The sequence below is a fragment of the Filicampus tigris genome, chromosome 2, assembly GCF_054856515.1.
Source record: "Filicampus tigris isolate MCC_2025a chromosome 2, RoL_Ftig_1.0, whole genome shotgun sequence".
Taxonomy (NCBI): Eukaryota; Metazoa; Chordata; class Actinopteri; order Syngnathiformes; family Syngnathidae; genus Filicampus; species Filicampus tigris.
The window spans coordinates 11,315,505-11,331,936 of record NC_141218.1 but is presented as its reverse complement, the minus strand read 5'-3'; the positions used below and the strand labels follow the sequence as shown (position 1 = coordinate 11,331,936).

Genomic DNA, 16,432 nt, shown 5'->3' with positions numbered 1-16,432 from the left:
ATGAGTGCAGAAGAAAAGAAAAGAAGCACGTCAGCCTCATTAGGCTTCCAGACCCCAAAAACGGAAGTGCTGAAAACCGCCACCTTCCAGACAAATTCCGCCCCGTCGTCCGTCCTACGTCTGGCTCTCAAAAGGCCATCTCTCGTTCTCTCCTCCCACCACAAATCCCAAAAGCAGCAACAGAGGAGACGAAGGAGAAGGCGTTTTAAATGGATTCCTTTTTTTTGTGAAAAAGCGTTCGCATCCTGTTTACGCCGGGGCACGTTTGAGGCCTGGACCGCAGCGAACTGGCAGGGCCTCGGCCCACTCACTTGGACACGGCTCCTCTCTTTCTTTCTCTTTCTCTTGTCTAGTTACAGTAAATAGTCGCAGGGAGCAGTGGACGAAAAAAAGGATCCTTTGCTGAGAGACGCATGTGGAAGTATTGTAGAAATTTATTACAGCATGTTTACTGTATATAAAGTGCATCCGGATAGTATTCACAGCTTCACTTATAGCGTTTTGAGGGGCGGGGGGGGAATGAATACAATAAAATGTGGAAAAAGTGAAGTGCTGTGAATACTTTCCATACGCACTGCATGGATGCGAACTTATTTACAGTCTCAAATGGAACGTTCGGAGAAGGGGGGGGGGGGGGGGCGGTCGTTCTCTAGCGACACTTGCAGGACTTGACCACCATGTTGGAGAGCTGCTCCACACGGGGGCTGCGCCCGATGAAGTACATGATGGTGAGGGGCTCCAAATCCTGGGGGACGCAGCAAGGCGACGCCGACGCTTCGGGGTTCAGCTTGTTGTACAGCGGCAGGATCTGACACACGCAAACAAACGCGGGCACAGTTTCAGCATTTTCCCCCCATGCTAATATTTGTTAGTTATATATAGTCTGGAAGATATAATAGAACGATTCCCAGCGCCAAGTTGCGTTAACCAATGCGAGCAATGCGGCGCGTTGTCGCGATCTTTATTTTGACGGAGGCCATACGAGGTGACAGGACATTTACTGTACGAGGCTGAGGTAAACCAGCAGCCACAAAGCATGCAGGCGCAGCTCATTGCGTAGCGCACGTCACCCGAGGCTGTACATTTGACACATGCTAACAAACACACCAAGCAGACACTATATTGATTGTTTGGTGTTGACATGGTGTCTCATGTGATGCCTTCACTGACATTTGGAAGACAATACTGGCAAAACAACATTTTCCAATTTTGCACCATCACATATGTATATACGAGCAAGGATTATTGGTACAAAACATTTTTAAATTGAACAATAGCAAGAGCATTTTTTTTTTTTTTAATTTTATCCATGAATTATTTTACTCTAATTCTTTATTTTATCATATTTAATTTTTGTATCAAAAATATTTTTACACTCATATCCAAAAGAGGAGGCCTTTATTTGTTAAATACATATGTATATATGAACAGTGGATCGAAGCCAAGCCAAACTGTGAATAGTGAAAATTGACACTCCTTATACACTCATGGAAAAAAAAGAACTTAAAAGAAAGGAGTTGGGGGGGGCAAAAAAAAAAGTCCACAAATTGGTGAATTTATGAATACCAATGTCCACTATTGACCAATTCTGGTAAATTAAGCTATTATTTGTACAAACAATTTAAGAAGGAGAATATTTATCCAGTATATATTTATTGTTTTGAATCCAAGAGAGACTTTTATTTGTACATGAATAAAATAAAATACATATAATTACCATAAATATACTTAATAAACTACTCACAAATGTTAATATTTATGATTTGTTTTCTATCCAACAGAGAAGGCTTTTATTTGCACACAAAATGTTTTTATAATAGGTTACTGAGTAACAGCCAGAGACCGGTCTGCCTATCTGCCTTTCGCCATTTTGTAGGCGATAAACGATAAATGGGAAACTTATAAAAAATAGTCAGACCAAACATAGTCGGAAGCCCATTTTTTTACGTCTATGTAATCGTCTATTTTCGCCAAAAAAACAAATAAGTTATTATTTTTACTCAGAGAGGAGGCGTTATTATGCACACAATTTTACTGGACATTCAACTAATTTAAAAAATTAACAATATTTTTCCAGAAAGATGCTTGATATTTCCCCCCTGACATAATTTTAAAGAAATAACGTGTTTGAATAAATATTAGAAACTAACTCCTATGCACCTCATATGTGCGCCTTTAAAATGGAAGCATTTTCAAAAGTTGTTTTCAAGCTCCGACGTCAAGTTTATCAGGCGTTTGCATTTGAAACAAGTTTGGCCGGTGTTAGCGAACATAACGTGTCGAAGCCCACCATGTTGTAGTGGTTGTTGGCGCTCCAGAGATAAGGACAGTTGCCGGCGCAGAAGTTGGCCTTGTAACCTTTGGGCTCGTGGATCCACTTCCAGTTGAGGTCGCGCCGGAAGTCGATGTAGAGCGAGCGCAGGCAGCAGCCCGACTCGGAACCACTAACACGTGCACGCACACAAAAAGGGTGTTTCAAGTTGGGTCATGGGAAGATGACAAAAGAAAACGGTAATGACAATGCGAGGCTGCCAGACAGTGTGAGCTAGACTAAATCAAGCAGGCAGCAGTCTAAACACTGAGACACCAGTCTTAGTCTTCACATACAATCGACTCAAAAGTCACTCCTTAGTCCATTTTCGACATGATGTACACAACTGTTCAAAAGCTTAGGGTCAGCCGGACAATTTCATGTTTTCGCGGGGAAAGAAAAACGTTGTTGCACTGTTGGCAGGTTTTGGGCTCACTTAAGTAAGAATCCCAAGAGCAACAACCAAACATCAGTAAGGTAAAACTCAGCTGACTCACAACCGTCTAAACCCAATACAAAGAATGATTTTAGTTGGTTAGTTGTAATTAGTTTTCAGAGTGGGTTTGTTAGTTTTTACTTTTTTTTTTTTTTTTTTTTTTTTTAATGTTTTTTTAGTTTAGTTTTACTAGTTTTTTTTTCCCTCTGGCATTTCTTGTTTACAAGATCAAAGAAAAAACATCACGGTAAATATTTACAAAAAAATCCCCAGTCCGTTTATCGCCTTCCGCCGTCCGTTTATCCGCCTTTTTGTCTGGCCGGACCAAATAGTAATCGCCTATAGGCTGGTCCACCTATCATTTTAAACGGGCTTATGTATACATATATACATACATATATACTACATACATATATATTCAGTAAAAGGAAGACAAAGATTTTTACCACAATTATACTTAGCCTTAATTAGTTTAGTAAACATAAAATGTGGTTGTAGTTAGTTTTCTTTCTTTTTTTTTTAACTTTCATTTTTATTTGATTTTGTTAAGAAAAATGTTTTTTCACTTTTAGTTGTAGTCGTTTCGTCAGTTGTCATTCCCTAAAATAACCATGTAGTGTATGCGTACTTCGAGTGCAGTCATACCGCGAGCAGGTGGCAGCGTCGGTGGCCGCCGCCCTCTTCTTGCGGTTCCTCTTGGCTGGGTTGTCCACTCGGTCGCTGGGCAGCAGGGTGAGGATGAGGTGAGGCGTCTTGCCGCTGAAGTCCGCCTGACCTTTCACCTGGCTCTGCTTCTTTAGCTGGCGCAGCTGCTCGTCGTCCACGCCTACACCAAAAATGACAACATTTTTTTTGAGTGCCGCTTTGCCTCCTCATACATTTGAACTAAAATGATCAAGTAACACTTCAGTTTATTTAACCTGTGACGATGCAACAGATTTGACTATGATTGAGCACAAAAAAAGCTGCTCTAACAGAGTCCTGGTAGTAAAATAAGATCATTTTTCAAGTTGAGTTCACAACGTTCTGCGACTGGAAGTACTTAATGTCTTTAAACATGTTCACGCAGATCTCTTAAACATGTCAAATATTTTACTTAATGACTCTCTGCAGGACTGACAACACTCGTCATCTAGTCGTTTGGATAATTAGCAGCTGTTAGCATGCTAGCGTGCAACGCCACGCCACGGCCTATTTCCTGTTTATTCGTGCGTTTGTAGCCGACCCGCGGAGTCGGGTAAAAACAAGACCCTTGGTTGTCTTGCAGCAGAATCAAACATTGATATTTTTTGTTGACATAAAGAGCGGGCGGAAAAACATTGAGCCGAGTGTAAATTGGGAGTAGAGGGCGGCCATTTGGGGCCTCGTCGAAGCCGCGCATGCACGTGCGTTGCTCAATAGTGTCGCAGTGTGTGTGGGAGAACAGTGCGGCCATTATTTAGCAGGGTGGTGTGACACTAAATCACGAATCGTTTGGTGACTGGCACATTTCTTGTTGTGTTAGCACTTAACTGATTTTCGGAAACTTATGCTCGGTTGAACAACTTTTATGGGCCATATAGGCTACACACACCATAATGACCACTTTCTCCATTTATAAATTGGGATTGACACTGTCAGAGAGGTATTCATTTACCTAACTGTTTATTATTGTGGCTGTAGTTTGCAGTGGTGCACAAGTGTACTGCATCATACTGACAGCTGTGTTTAATTACTTTGGTTAGTTACATGATTGAGTTATAAATATACTATAATGCAGTGACTGTGCCCAAAGAGATGCGCGGGTGTGCCTCAGGAAGTGATTCTAATTTTGCTTTATTGGCCTGAAAATTATGTTTTATTTACTACAAGTAACATATTTTTGTTCATCTATGCCTGCGTCATATAGTGACAGTCAGAACGATGAAATGCTCTTCCACTAAATGCGACATGCAGTAGAGGCACAATTACCCTGTGTTATTGTAATAGCTTTTTGTTCAACTAAAATGGCCCACATTTCAAACCGAGGAAGTCATTTTTTTTTAGACATCATCATTATTTCAGTTTGTGCAATTTTTGTTTGGTAGTGTCCCGTGAGATTTTTGATGTAAAATATTGCTGCCGTCGGGCCAAAACCTCACATTTTGGTGAATTTCATTTTTGTTTTTTTGTTTTTTTTGCAAAAATCTATACCATTGGTCAGTCCACACGCGTGGGTGTTACTTTTACACATTATTGACCAATCTAAAGTGTTGAAAATGGCTTGCTCTCTTTCACAATGCAATGCGGGTAGTCGAAATGATGTGGCGAGTAAATGTACATATTCAGGATCAAAAGTGCATTAGTATCGTCGTACCTGCAAAGAGAGCCTCCAGTTCCTCGCTCTTGTTGGGCACAATGTTGTTGGTGGCGGGGACGAAGGTGCAGCATGGACAGTGGACGCCCAGCTTCAAGCCCAGATTGTTCTCTGCCAACAGGTGAAAAGGAAAAGGACACGCGTGTGAAGAACAAGAGTGTTTGTTTCTCTGCGAGAGTAAAAACGACACTGACCTGGCTCCGACACCCAGTCCTTGACGGTTTCGGTGAGATCCACGGAGAGCCACGCTCCCCTCGCCCGCGTCTGCACGGTGCGGGAGTCGATGTAGCGCTGCGTGGACGTGCTGTCCTCATCCGGCTTCAGCAGCTGACGCAACACATACATTGACATTGATGTTGTGCTCCTTCTGGTGTGCAGTGTTGAATACAGACATACATAAGACACCAAGAAAGGTTTCACAAGTGACTCAGTAAACCGCAGCGATATCAGTCGTTTTCACAGAGGATGAAGAATATAGGATTGTGATTACTGTATTTTTCGGATCATCAAGCGCACTTTAAATCCTTGAATTTTCTCCAAAATCGACTCCGGTGCGCCCTGTGAAAAAAAGCAAAACGGCGCTACCCAATATTTCATGTCCGGTTTGATAATAGCGCTAAACCCTATCAAATAAACATTACGGTACAGTTAGAATAAACTACTTAACATACAATGATGTGCCTTATGACCCGGGGCATATAACATATGATCTTTTTTTTTTTTTTTTTTCTAAATAGACCCATTCATTGATATTGCGCCTATTAATCCGGTGTGTCTAATGGTCCGTAAAATAAAGTATTATTACAATATTGTTGTCTACATGTGATCGCACGTTTGTGTTCAAATACCCGTCGCTTTAAGGGTTATAACTAGAGCAGCTCGAATGCTAGTTTTATTAGCCTGTACTTTACTTTGCACTGCACGTTAGCATTAAGCTAACAGACTTTTGAAAGCCGTTTGGTGAAACACACATCATGTATTTGTCATTTTTGTGTTTAAACTTCAACTGGGAATGGCAAGAAACACCTTGAAGAAAGCAACTGGCCTGTTTTTTAGAAGAATTGTTCACTATTTGGCAAACTATCTGGCTGCTTGGTGTGACGTTTGCTTGTTGTTGCTAGGGTTGCCAACTCCATGAAAAATAAATAAGGGACACCTCATCGGCAGGGACAGCCGACGTGACTGCCTTCAACTAGGGATGGGCGTATCGATACCAAAATATCAATATTCCGATCCAGAGTGCTCAATTTTAAGTAACAATCGTCAAGATAAACTATTGATATTTGTAATTAATCCATATATATATTTATTCATCTATAATTTAGAAGGTTGTATTGTCATCCAATCAGAATTTTCACTATGTGTTGCCAAGGGTAAAGAGATTTCTGCCTTTGATTACTGCTGAGTAAAATGCTGAGCAAGACATTTTTTTGTTGAGGCTCAAAAATGAGCGACAAGTGACAAAATGGCCGCCCTCCGAGATGGACAACAACGGGTGGATTCTACTACTCAACTCATATTCCACAAACACAATATCAATCAGAATGCCGTGTTTAGACTAGGGGGGCTGCATAGAACCTATTGTAAAGAACATTTTTGGATTGACTTCATCTTTAATACCATTGGGGAAAAAAAACTACGAGGACATTGTCACACAACGAGTGAACCCCCTTTTGAACGCTAGTATACCTTTCACCTCGGTCTGTTATGGTAGAACAGTTATGATAGAACCTCTAAATTTTGACTATTGTCATCATGTTTGACAGAACGCAAGACCACAGCGATAGTTTATTAATCCTGTGACGTAAACTAAGTATGACAAGAAATCATTACTTAAAATGTAAACTTGACGGTACAGTTAACAAAAAGTTTCTATGTTGTCACTTTGAACCAATTGTAACAGTTTTATTCCATTATTTCGTCTGAATCATGGTGTTTATAGGCTTGTTAGAAATGTGCAGGATTATGCACACACGAATTTCCACCACAATTTGTGGAGGGGTTAGGAAGAAGCCATTAAATGTTGGTGCAGATCCTGGATTCTTAGTGTTAAGTGTTTGTCCTTGGCACGGGTCAGCGCTCCTTTTGAGTGCTCATTTCCACTGCGGCAAAGGAGCCTCATTTACTCAATTGGACCTAAATAACACATGCTAACCTTCTACGCTCATAAACTAACAAAAAGGGAAATGAAAAACGAGGCATGCAAATGAAGCTGACTGGCTTCCTTGGGAATTCTATGAGAGGTGTGAAATATTTGCCTGCAGCTAGAAAACATATTTCACACAGCAGACTGTTGACATATTCGCATCTACTTTTAGACAAAATAACACAGCATAAATGTAGCCTGTTTCTTTTACGACATATGTGGTTGCCACATTAAAAACGTCTGTGTCTTCCAAACAAAAGACAGGAGACCCCCCGAACCTGATAGATCTCCACTCTCTGCTCGGAGGCCCGGGCCTGCGGGTTGGGGGCTCGGAAGATCCTGAACTCAGCCTTGACCAACGTGCTGTTGGTGAGGTCCACGCTGCTCACGTCAAAAAGGACGCTTCTGTAATGCGGATCCAGTGGCAGCGGCTGCACCGTGTCTGCGGGGGGGAGAGACAAAATGACACAATGACAAATGCTAAACGGCTACCTGCTTGCTCACGCAGAGTGTTTGAGCTGTTGTTCAACACACCGTACAGTACATAATGAGTGGGGATGAAAAAACAAATGAAAGGCTTGGACGGGAAAGCAATTCCATGTGCGGCTTTGGCCTTTGTCACACTGGATAGATTGCAGGGGTTATGTAACCAGCGTATTGCCAGTGTGTGTTTCTTTCACTCATAGCCTAACATTTAGTGGCATTTCGGTCGCACGTCCACCATTGACGTGATGTCTGGAGAAAGCAGATGCAGTCTGTGACTTTCCAACCCTGATGCCACACTTCTGCATAAATCGGGGGTAGGGTACAAATACAGTCGAAATACAATCCACACATATACCCCTTCTGTTCTATAAAGAAAAAATGGCGCTCTTTTTGACTGGTTTTACCTTAGCCATATATAGAATGAAATGATATGTTACTTAATTATACATTGGAAGATGTATATCTTATCTGTCTACCATGACCCTGAGAGATTTTCTTTTGACATCTGTGACGGTGTAGTTAAAAAAAATTGCATTTACATCAACTTGGTGTAAGGGAATATCCTGGAGATATCCAGCGGGAATGGGTTGTGGGCTTTCCCGACTGAAATGAATTTATATAATGCCAATAAAAAAACAACAACAATATTAGATTTTTTTTGCAGAGGATAAAGAATATATTTGCTGAGTATTGTTGCATGCTGAGTCTGCACGTGTTGCTGCTGCTTGTGTTCAAATATAAGTTAGTTAAAGTAGCGGCATGACAAGATTTTCCAAAAAATGACAGCCCCAAAACGCTGAGTCTGGTTAGAAGGGCAAACGCAACCTGAGTGCAGCGCATCAAAAATTTGGAAAAATAGAGGACGATTTGCTAGTACTCGCAAAGACAACAATTGGCAGGCAAGCCTTCTGTCTCAAGCCAATCAAAATGATCAATAGCAATTAATGTAATTAGTTGTGAATATTAGCTTTGCTGTGTGTTTGAAGGAGACACATTATGGAAAAAAAACTTTTCCATTTAATTGCTTGTATACAAATAGTTGCGCCCACTACACTAATTGACTAGTGTGATTCAGCAGCTTGGTGACGAAGTGCTGCCTCGGCAGATGAAAATACAACCGATGCTGTCATTACGGAGGCTTGCATGCACTTTGCAGTTGACAGTTGCTGTTTCAGTGTCAAGAATCAACAAATATCCACCCGATAGCTAGTCGCCTTGGTAACGAAAGCTGTAGTGTGCTTGGCATCGGCCCAGCAGTTAAGGACGCACGGTAAGCACCTGAACTTTGACAAAAGCATGTCACACAAATGTTATTCAGACACTTGGGAACACTGAGAGAGGCAAGTGTGTGCCGTTCTATGTCACAATGCCACTTGACAATCACAACTTGAAGTTCAATAAAAAAAATTACATACAAGTGGCTCTTCAAAGCGATCCTGACCGCCAGGGGGCGCAATTTTTGGGTTGAAACGAAAATGCATAAGAAGTGTATATCAAACTGGAAGCCCTTCACATTAGTCAGCTCTCAAAAAGGATATCTCAGTTTTTCAAAAAGGTTGGTGATTCCTGTCTATTGCCGTTCCCAGTTGAAATTTAAACATAAAACAAAGGGAATTATGTTGTTTACCCAAAACACATAACTCACAAAAGACTGCTAGCTTAATGCAAACACACAATGCAAAACGCATTGGATGGGCTGACGAAAACCAGCATTGATGTTCCGGTAGTTGTGACCCTTTAAGCAAATTATATTTGAACACACGTGGTGAAGCAAAACATGTAGACAGACAATATTTTAAAAATCCATTAGCACATTAGCATACAGTGGACATCCACATACTCTGCCGCTGCGAATTCACCGCTATCATTCACGGAATGCCCCACTCATTCACGTAGTTTTTCTTTTTTTTTTGTCTTCATGGCAACTATAAAGCATCAATTTTCCACAGATTTTAATATTCGGTTGAGCTCAATCCCGATTCCACTGTATATTCTTGATCCTCTGTAAAAACGAGCAACATTACTTCAGTTTACTTAGTCATTTAGTTGTGAATCCCTTCTTTGCATATTTGCATATCTGTACAATACTGACTCCATATATAAAACTGTAGTGCTGTTACTCTTATTAAAGAAGCTGTCAGTAAAAAAAAATGTAATGTAAATATATTATGTTACTCCACTAGTCCAAACACATTATTCTGATTAATATTGAGTTTGTGGAATAAGAATTAAACAAAACAATCCGCCTATTTTCAACCATCTAATTAAGGAGGCTGGCATTTTATGCAGCACCGCCCCCTGCTGTCGACTGAAATTGACGTCAAAGTGCCCTCAGGCTCGCACTGTAAACGTCATCTGTTTTCTGGGGTTGGACACGATGACAACAAGTGGATGCGCAGGTTAACTGGACCTTCTGCCATCTAGTGGAAAAGCATTTATAACTGTTCTGCCTGTCTCTATAAATCGCTGGCATAGAAAGACGAACAAAGATACATGATACATGAAGTTCTTACTGTATGTACTTACTAGTTTGCGTGCGCTGGGGCAGCATATCAATCCTCTGCACTTCTTTAGCGTAGTAGTCCTCCTCGCTGCTTTCCCGCTCGCACGTCGAGTCGGCGAGACTCGCTCTCTCCTTCAGCAGCTCCCGAGTGCTGTTGTACAGCAACATGACCTCTGCGGGTACCGCTCCCCCGGCCGCCGCCGCCGCCTCGTCGTCGTCTTCCGGCGGGGTCTGGATGCGCAGCTTGCTTAGAATCTGCCCGCGCACCGCCTCGATGCGCCGCGACTTCTGCTCGTCCAGGTTGATGAAGGCGCAAGTGTTGATGCCCTTGACCAGCGCGACAGACAGCCGGAGAAGGAGCAGCAGAGCCAAGCGAGACAGCCACATTGTCCGAAGAGGGGATGGGATCGAGAGAGAGTCCCTGAACGGCCGCGGGGGCAGTCAGAATGTGTGTGTGTGGGGGGGGGGGAAACTCCAGAAGGAAAGGGAGACTGTAACTAAAAGCCAATACTAAACCCAGATCGTGAACGCGTGCGTCAGAGAGTTAAAGCCACCACGATAAACAAATACTACTCCCTAAAAGCACATGTGGGCTGATCTCAGGCTAAACTTAACAGTACAACAAAACACGATAATTATTTAATCACGAAACCGTAAAAAAAAGTTTGTTGTCATTAAAAAAAAAATGTTGAATAACTGGTGGACGACATAACTAAACTCCAGTGTTTTGATAAAAATCTAGGCTAGCTAGGAAATGCACGCGTACTCCTTTAAAATAATTAGTCGAACACTTAAAATGTAGATATTACGTAATTAACAAAAACAAATCTAAACATATATATATATATGTAGTCCTCCAGTGTCCAGCCTTCGGATAAAAAAGAACTCAGCCCATGATAAGCTCACCTCACCTGGCAGCTCACAGCGTTACGTCGATCCCTCACCGCCGACAAGCACATCGGCTGGGCCAAAGGGGCCACATAGCTGACTAAGACGAACCTACCTGCGGTGTTTAACGACCCAAAAAGTTCGTATTACCCTCCAAAAAGATCTTGCTTCTCTCCCCAAAAAAGGCTGTTATTACTCCCCACACAAAAACGTATTACAAAAGCTCTTATTATTCTCGCTACATATAAACAAAACGTAGTTACAACCGGGGAAAAGTGCTGATTTATGTTGTAAAACAAATGGCGAGTAGTGCCCCCTCGCATAAACATTAAAACACGGTGAGGAAAAAAAAACTGAAGTTGGAAGATGTATGAAAGAAGTCCTTGTGGCGGAGGGGCCCTTTTAGGGCAGATCAAGCAGGGTCCGCTGGTATGCGTGCAGACCTGCTGCGGGATGGAGCTCCATCTCGAGCCGCGCCGACTGAGCCACGCAGCTCCCGAGAAAGGAGAGCCGGAGGCGGGGCCGGCCTGGGAGCGGTGACCGGTGTGTGTGGGAGGTTGGGAGGCGGGCTGCTACCGAAAGGGGAAGGGAGTGTGACTTGTGGATAAGAGCCATTTCACTCTCACCAAAGTGGGCGCACAAACACACACAGTGAGGGACACATTTAATTTATTCTAAAAATAACAACAATCCTCAAGTGGCCGGTAAATGGAGACTGAAGCTGACAGCTAGCAGCTAGTTTGCTTAGCAAGTGAGCAAGAAAGCAAAACTGGTGGCTTCTTAGCTTTGCTTTTCAGTCATATTTTAATAATTAAAAAAAAAAAACACACACAATGCTACCGAAATAAGATTAATGGAGGTCTGTGACATTTGTGCCACAAAAAAATTATCAAATATCACTATCCTCAAGTTGCTTGTAAAATGGAAAAAGAAGCTAACTGGCTGCTAGGTTAGCATACAAATACAATAGCTTGATTAGAGCCATGTTTTAATCAAATGTTTTTTTAAAAAACAAACATTTAAAGTCCAAATGGAGCTATAACATGTTGTTTCGTATATGTTATTAAAAAATAAACAGTGAAAGGGATATCTGTGCCAACCAGCAGAACAGTTAGCAGCTAACATTAGCGTGCATGTCCCTACAACAAATGGACTTTTTCCTCACTTGATTTCATGGAAATAATCAATACTGATGTGTCTTCAAAAATAATAGAAGGGTGGATGATGTATAATTCAAATAAAGCACAACAAATTTCAGCTAAAAATTAAGAGAGGTACTGAGGAGGGAAAAGAAATGTTTTAAAAAAAATGAATTTAAGAAAACAAAAGAAAAAAAATAATTGAATGGATGGATTGATTGTGAAATTCATAGATATATGACATACTGATTAATTATAACACCCTGTAGGTATGTAACAATTGTTGATTTTATGTAGGTGGATTGTGTATGCATTGACAGCACATGGCTGCCCCCAGACTATGTAATGACTACATTAGAGCCTAAAAAAGAAAAAAAGTAAAGGCATTCTCATTCCCCTAAAAAATGCTGAACTAAAGAAAACATGTAGAATTAAACAGCATTAGTTGATTGCAGCCGTTTCAAAGCACGCCTCTGTGGATTTGACATCACTCAGCAGGCCACTTTATCTTCCAGCCATCTCGTTGTTAATTACAGTTCAGGATTTGCAGAGCACTGTTAATCTGTCATGGGTGGCTTTTATTGGTGCTCTGCTGCCATCGCATCATACTGTCATTATAGTTGTGGGCACAGGCCTGTAATTGCTTTAAGTAGAAGGAAAGAAAGGTAGGACACGGCCTGCCTCCGGGTTTTGGGTCACGGCGCACGCACCCACTCCCACTATTTTGAAAACGAAAAATGTCATTTAACGGGTCTGTTTCAACTTGCCTCGCTATAGATGGAGACAACTTGGCGGGTTAGTTGTGCTCAAAAGAAACCAAAGCAGGTTGGGGGTGGGGCGTGGGGGGAGGGGGCGCGGTATGGGTTGTGCTGCTTTTGCTTGCTGTGACGTGTAGCTTCAAAATGAAAATGGGGAGGAAAAAAACAGTGAAAAACAACTTCCAGCCTGTCTGCTGCCTTTTTTCCGCCGAGCCAAATATAGATGAGCCGCTGCCACGTCATCTGGACCTCTGTGCTCTCTACAATCAGACACATTCACTCATTTTCACACACGCTCACATGTACTATCACATAGTCACAATCACTAACACACGCTCAAAGTAACATACTCAGAAACCAACTCACAGTCACACACAAAGTACACTCATGCACTCACCCACTTTGCCACTTACAGCCACTCTCACACACACATTTTCACAAAGTCACGCTCACAACTTGTCACTCCTATACACTCAGTCGCACAGACATTTATTCTCACAAACATACCCACACGACTAGAGTCACTCACTCATACACATCCTCACATAGTCACTATTTGACATACTGTCACCCACTCACACCCTCATAGTAACTAACAGACTCTCACACACAGTCTGTTAGACATGCACACTTGCACATCATGTCGAAATTCACTCACAGCTATAATAAAGTCAATCCTCATTGGCCACAAAAACCTAACTGCACTTCTGGCTGTCAAGGGAATCTCAGCAGGGTTTATTCAAAAAGGGAAAAATGGTTACAAAAATAAATACAGATAAAAGAACATGGGTTTCAATCTCCAGTTGGGGGCCATTTTGCAGGGAAAATTAAAAATTAATGATCCGATCATCTGTTGGCGTCAACCCAAAACACAGTCCAACGTCCTATTTCGGTGTCTACACCTCATCTTCATTGAGCAGCATGTTGGGGATCCCTTTGGAGATGGGGAACTGTCGCCCTGACTCGGGACACTGCAGGCAGCCCTCTATCACCTCCACCTGTGAAAACACACGTGTCAATCGCACTGCCGCCACTAGAGGTTGCCAGATCTCAATATGACATCAACAGTAACACTAGGAAAGGACATAAAGTTGTGATATGTCAGTGTGGCCGCCATATTGGATGTGGCAGAGCTGCCGGTAAATTAACACAAGATGACGGACTGAACTTGAAATAGTAACAAACTAAAAAAGGGCACATGCATTTTTTGCCTAGTTAGAAATGTTAACTCCCATAAACAGTATATTTCCATACTATGTTATTACAGTAAGAATGTTGCGAACATTGGCAGCTGTAAACACTCATGCAAACATTAGAAAAGTAGATACATTAGTTCAGTGTTTACCTGTACTTTTGCCTCCATGTTTATCAAATATAATAGGTCGGGGTGTGCATCTCTCCAATAAAAGATGATTCGATATGTATTTCGGTACATGTGGTGCGATATGATTCAAGGACGGTTCCTTTTAAAGTGGAAGGATGTGATTTGGTTCGATTCAGTGGGATTACCATTTCATTCGATACAGTACGGCTCTGTTCCTGAGGGTATGATGTAATGAGTTGTGCAGCAACACATGTAGACAGACAATAGAATACATGCATATATTCTTTATCCTCTGCGAAAAACGACAGACCACTGCAGCTTTCTGTTAGACGTGAACCTCTTCATCTGTGTCTGTAAACCTGTAGCATCCCTGTAGCCCTGATGGACGAAGCGCGCGCACCAGAATTTCATTGGGGAAAGACAATTTCAGACATGAGTGATTGGGGTTACGATCGTGGTCAAAGAACGGACTAACCTCATAAATCAAGCACCACTGCGCAAACAAAAACGATTGTTCAGTCTTAATCCAATAACATCTGGATATGAATGTAAAGCAAACGAAAGAGGCATCTTCACCCCACTGCTCCACTTCCCCACATCCAATATGGTGATGAAAAATTATATATCAATGCACAATTCATCGCTTCCAAGTCGTGCCATGAAAAAATAAAGGGTTTTGAAGTAATCATAAGAAATAGACAAAAGTACACACCTCCAAGAGAACTCGGTGCACCTTCTTGAGGAACTCCTCATTGTTCTCAAAGTCGGCCACCAGTTCACTGGGCAGGTCTTGTCGCTGACCCAACTACGAAGGAAAAGATTAGCCCAAATTACGTGCATTGTTTTGATATCCTATGTTCAATTCCTGACTTGTCGTCACCTCGTCCGCAGCTTGAAGCAGAGCGCTCCACTCCAGCTTGGGGATCATGCGGCTGACAAATTGAGCGTTAAAGTCCACTTCGTTCACCTTCACCTCCGTTGCCTGCAAATGGAAAAGAGAAGCACTTAATAGGGATTTATGAAGGAAAAAAGACATTTTAACAGCTTGTATACCGTACATATAACAGGGCTTCTGGAGAAGTCATTCCAACACCTGTGGTGCTCTTAGAACAATTAAATGCTCTTCCAGTAAATAATCATACTTTGGGGAAGTTATGCCATTGGGAATACTTAACCCAGATCCATTTTTAATACTAATAGCATTTGACCGTATTAGAGTTGTAGGTGAGCTGGAGCTTATAACAGCAATCACATTCACACGCAAAGAGCAATTTAGATTCTTCAATGAACTGAACATGCATGTTCTGGAATGTGGGAGAGGAAGGCCGGAGCAGAGATTCGAACGCAGAACCTCAGAAGTGTGATGCAGACGTGCTAACCACTACAGTGTATTACTAAATTGGTAATACCAACGTAGAATCAAAGGTCATTTATTTTTAACGTACACGCTCACACCTATTAGCCCCTAAATTGTGACGTCACAACACATTTTTGATTGGTACTAGCGGGAACTACTTTACCAAACAATCTTGGGGCGAGTAGCCATTATTTTATTGGCATTGTTAACCACAAACACTCAAAATCCGTCGAACGTCGCTGGTCTTCACATTGAAGTTTCGATTAAAATAACAGAAAAGAAAAGAAATCAAATGACAAGTGGCGTCTAACGCGGTTAGCCTCGCTTTCGGTTCACGTTATTGTTTTGTTTTTACCTTGATGAGCAGCGGGTATCCGTTGGTGACCCCCTTGACATGAGAAGTCAGCATGTTATGCGTAAGGAGCTTCATGTTAACGCAAACCAAATACAGATATATATTTTTAAACAAACTACTATACAAATCACAGACTAGCGCCAGACATGTGGACCGGAAGTTGCGTCGCTTAAGCGTTATCCGGAAACCTTTGCTCATATAGAAAGTTCCGTGTAAAAACATATTATTAGTATTTATTATAAACTATTAATATATAAATTCTAAAAGACATTAATTGAATGGTACTACCACCCAACTCATCAATTCAAATGTCAAACTCGTAAAAAAACAATAAACAAAATGTAAATTAATTCCATTCAAAACCAACAAATATTTCGAGGTTACAAACGGCTGT

The 16,432-nt window shown here is 41.7% G+C and overlaps 2 protein-coding genes across 2 annotated transcripts; both read right to left on the bottom strand.

Annotated features, from left to right (window-relative positions):
* Positions 1-416: 416 nt before the first annotated feature.
* On the bottom strand, positions 417-11,603 carry tgfb5 (transforming growth factor, beta 5). The gene is made up of 7 exons (XM_086024403.1): positions 10,241-11,603; positions 7,507-7,670; positions 5,277-5,409; positions 5,083-5,193; positions 3,393-3,573; positions 2,291-2,444; positions 417-808 (listed from the first exon to the last, which is right to left on the bottom strand). Exons 1-7 carry the CDS (start codon positions 10,602-10,604, stop codon positions 650-652), a joined length of 1,266 nt encoding a protein of 421 aa, XP_085880529.1. The 5' UTR covers positions 10,605-11,603; the 3' UTR covers positions 417-649.
* Positions 11,604-13,716: 2,113 nt separating this feature from the next.
* Positions 13,717-16,239, bottom strand: trmt112 (tRNA methyltransferase activator subunit 11-2). The gene is made up of 4 exons (XM_086024640.1): positions 16,039-16,239; positions 15,207-15,308; positions 15,039-15,131; positions 13,717-14,000 (listed from the first exon to the last, which is right to left on the bottom strand). The coding sequence occupies exons 1-4, from the start codon at positions 16,234-16,236 to the stop codon at positions 13,899-13,901; spliced, it is 495 nt and encodes a 164-aa protein (XP_085880766.1). The 5' UTR covers positions 16,237-16,239; the 3' UTR covers positions 13,717-13,898.
* Positions 16,240-16,432: the final 193 nt, after the last annotated feature.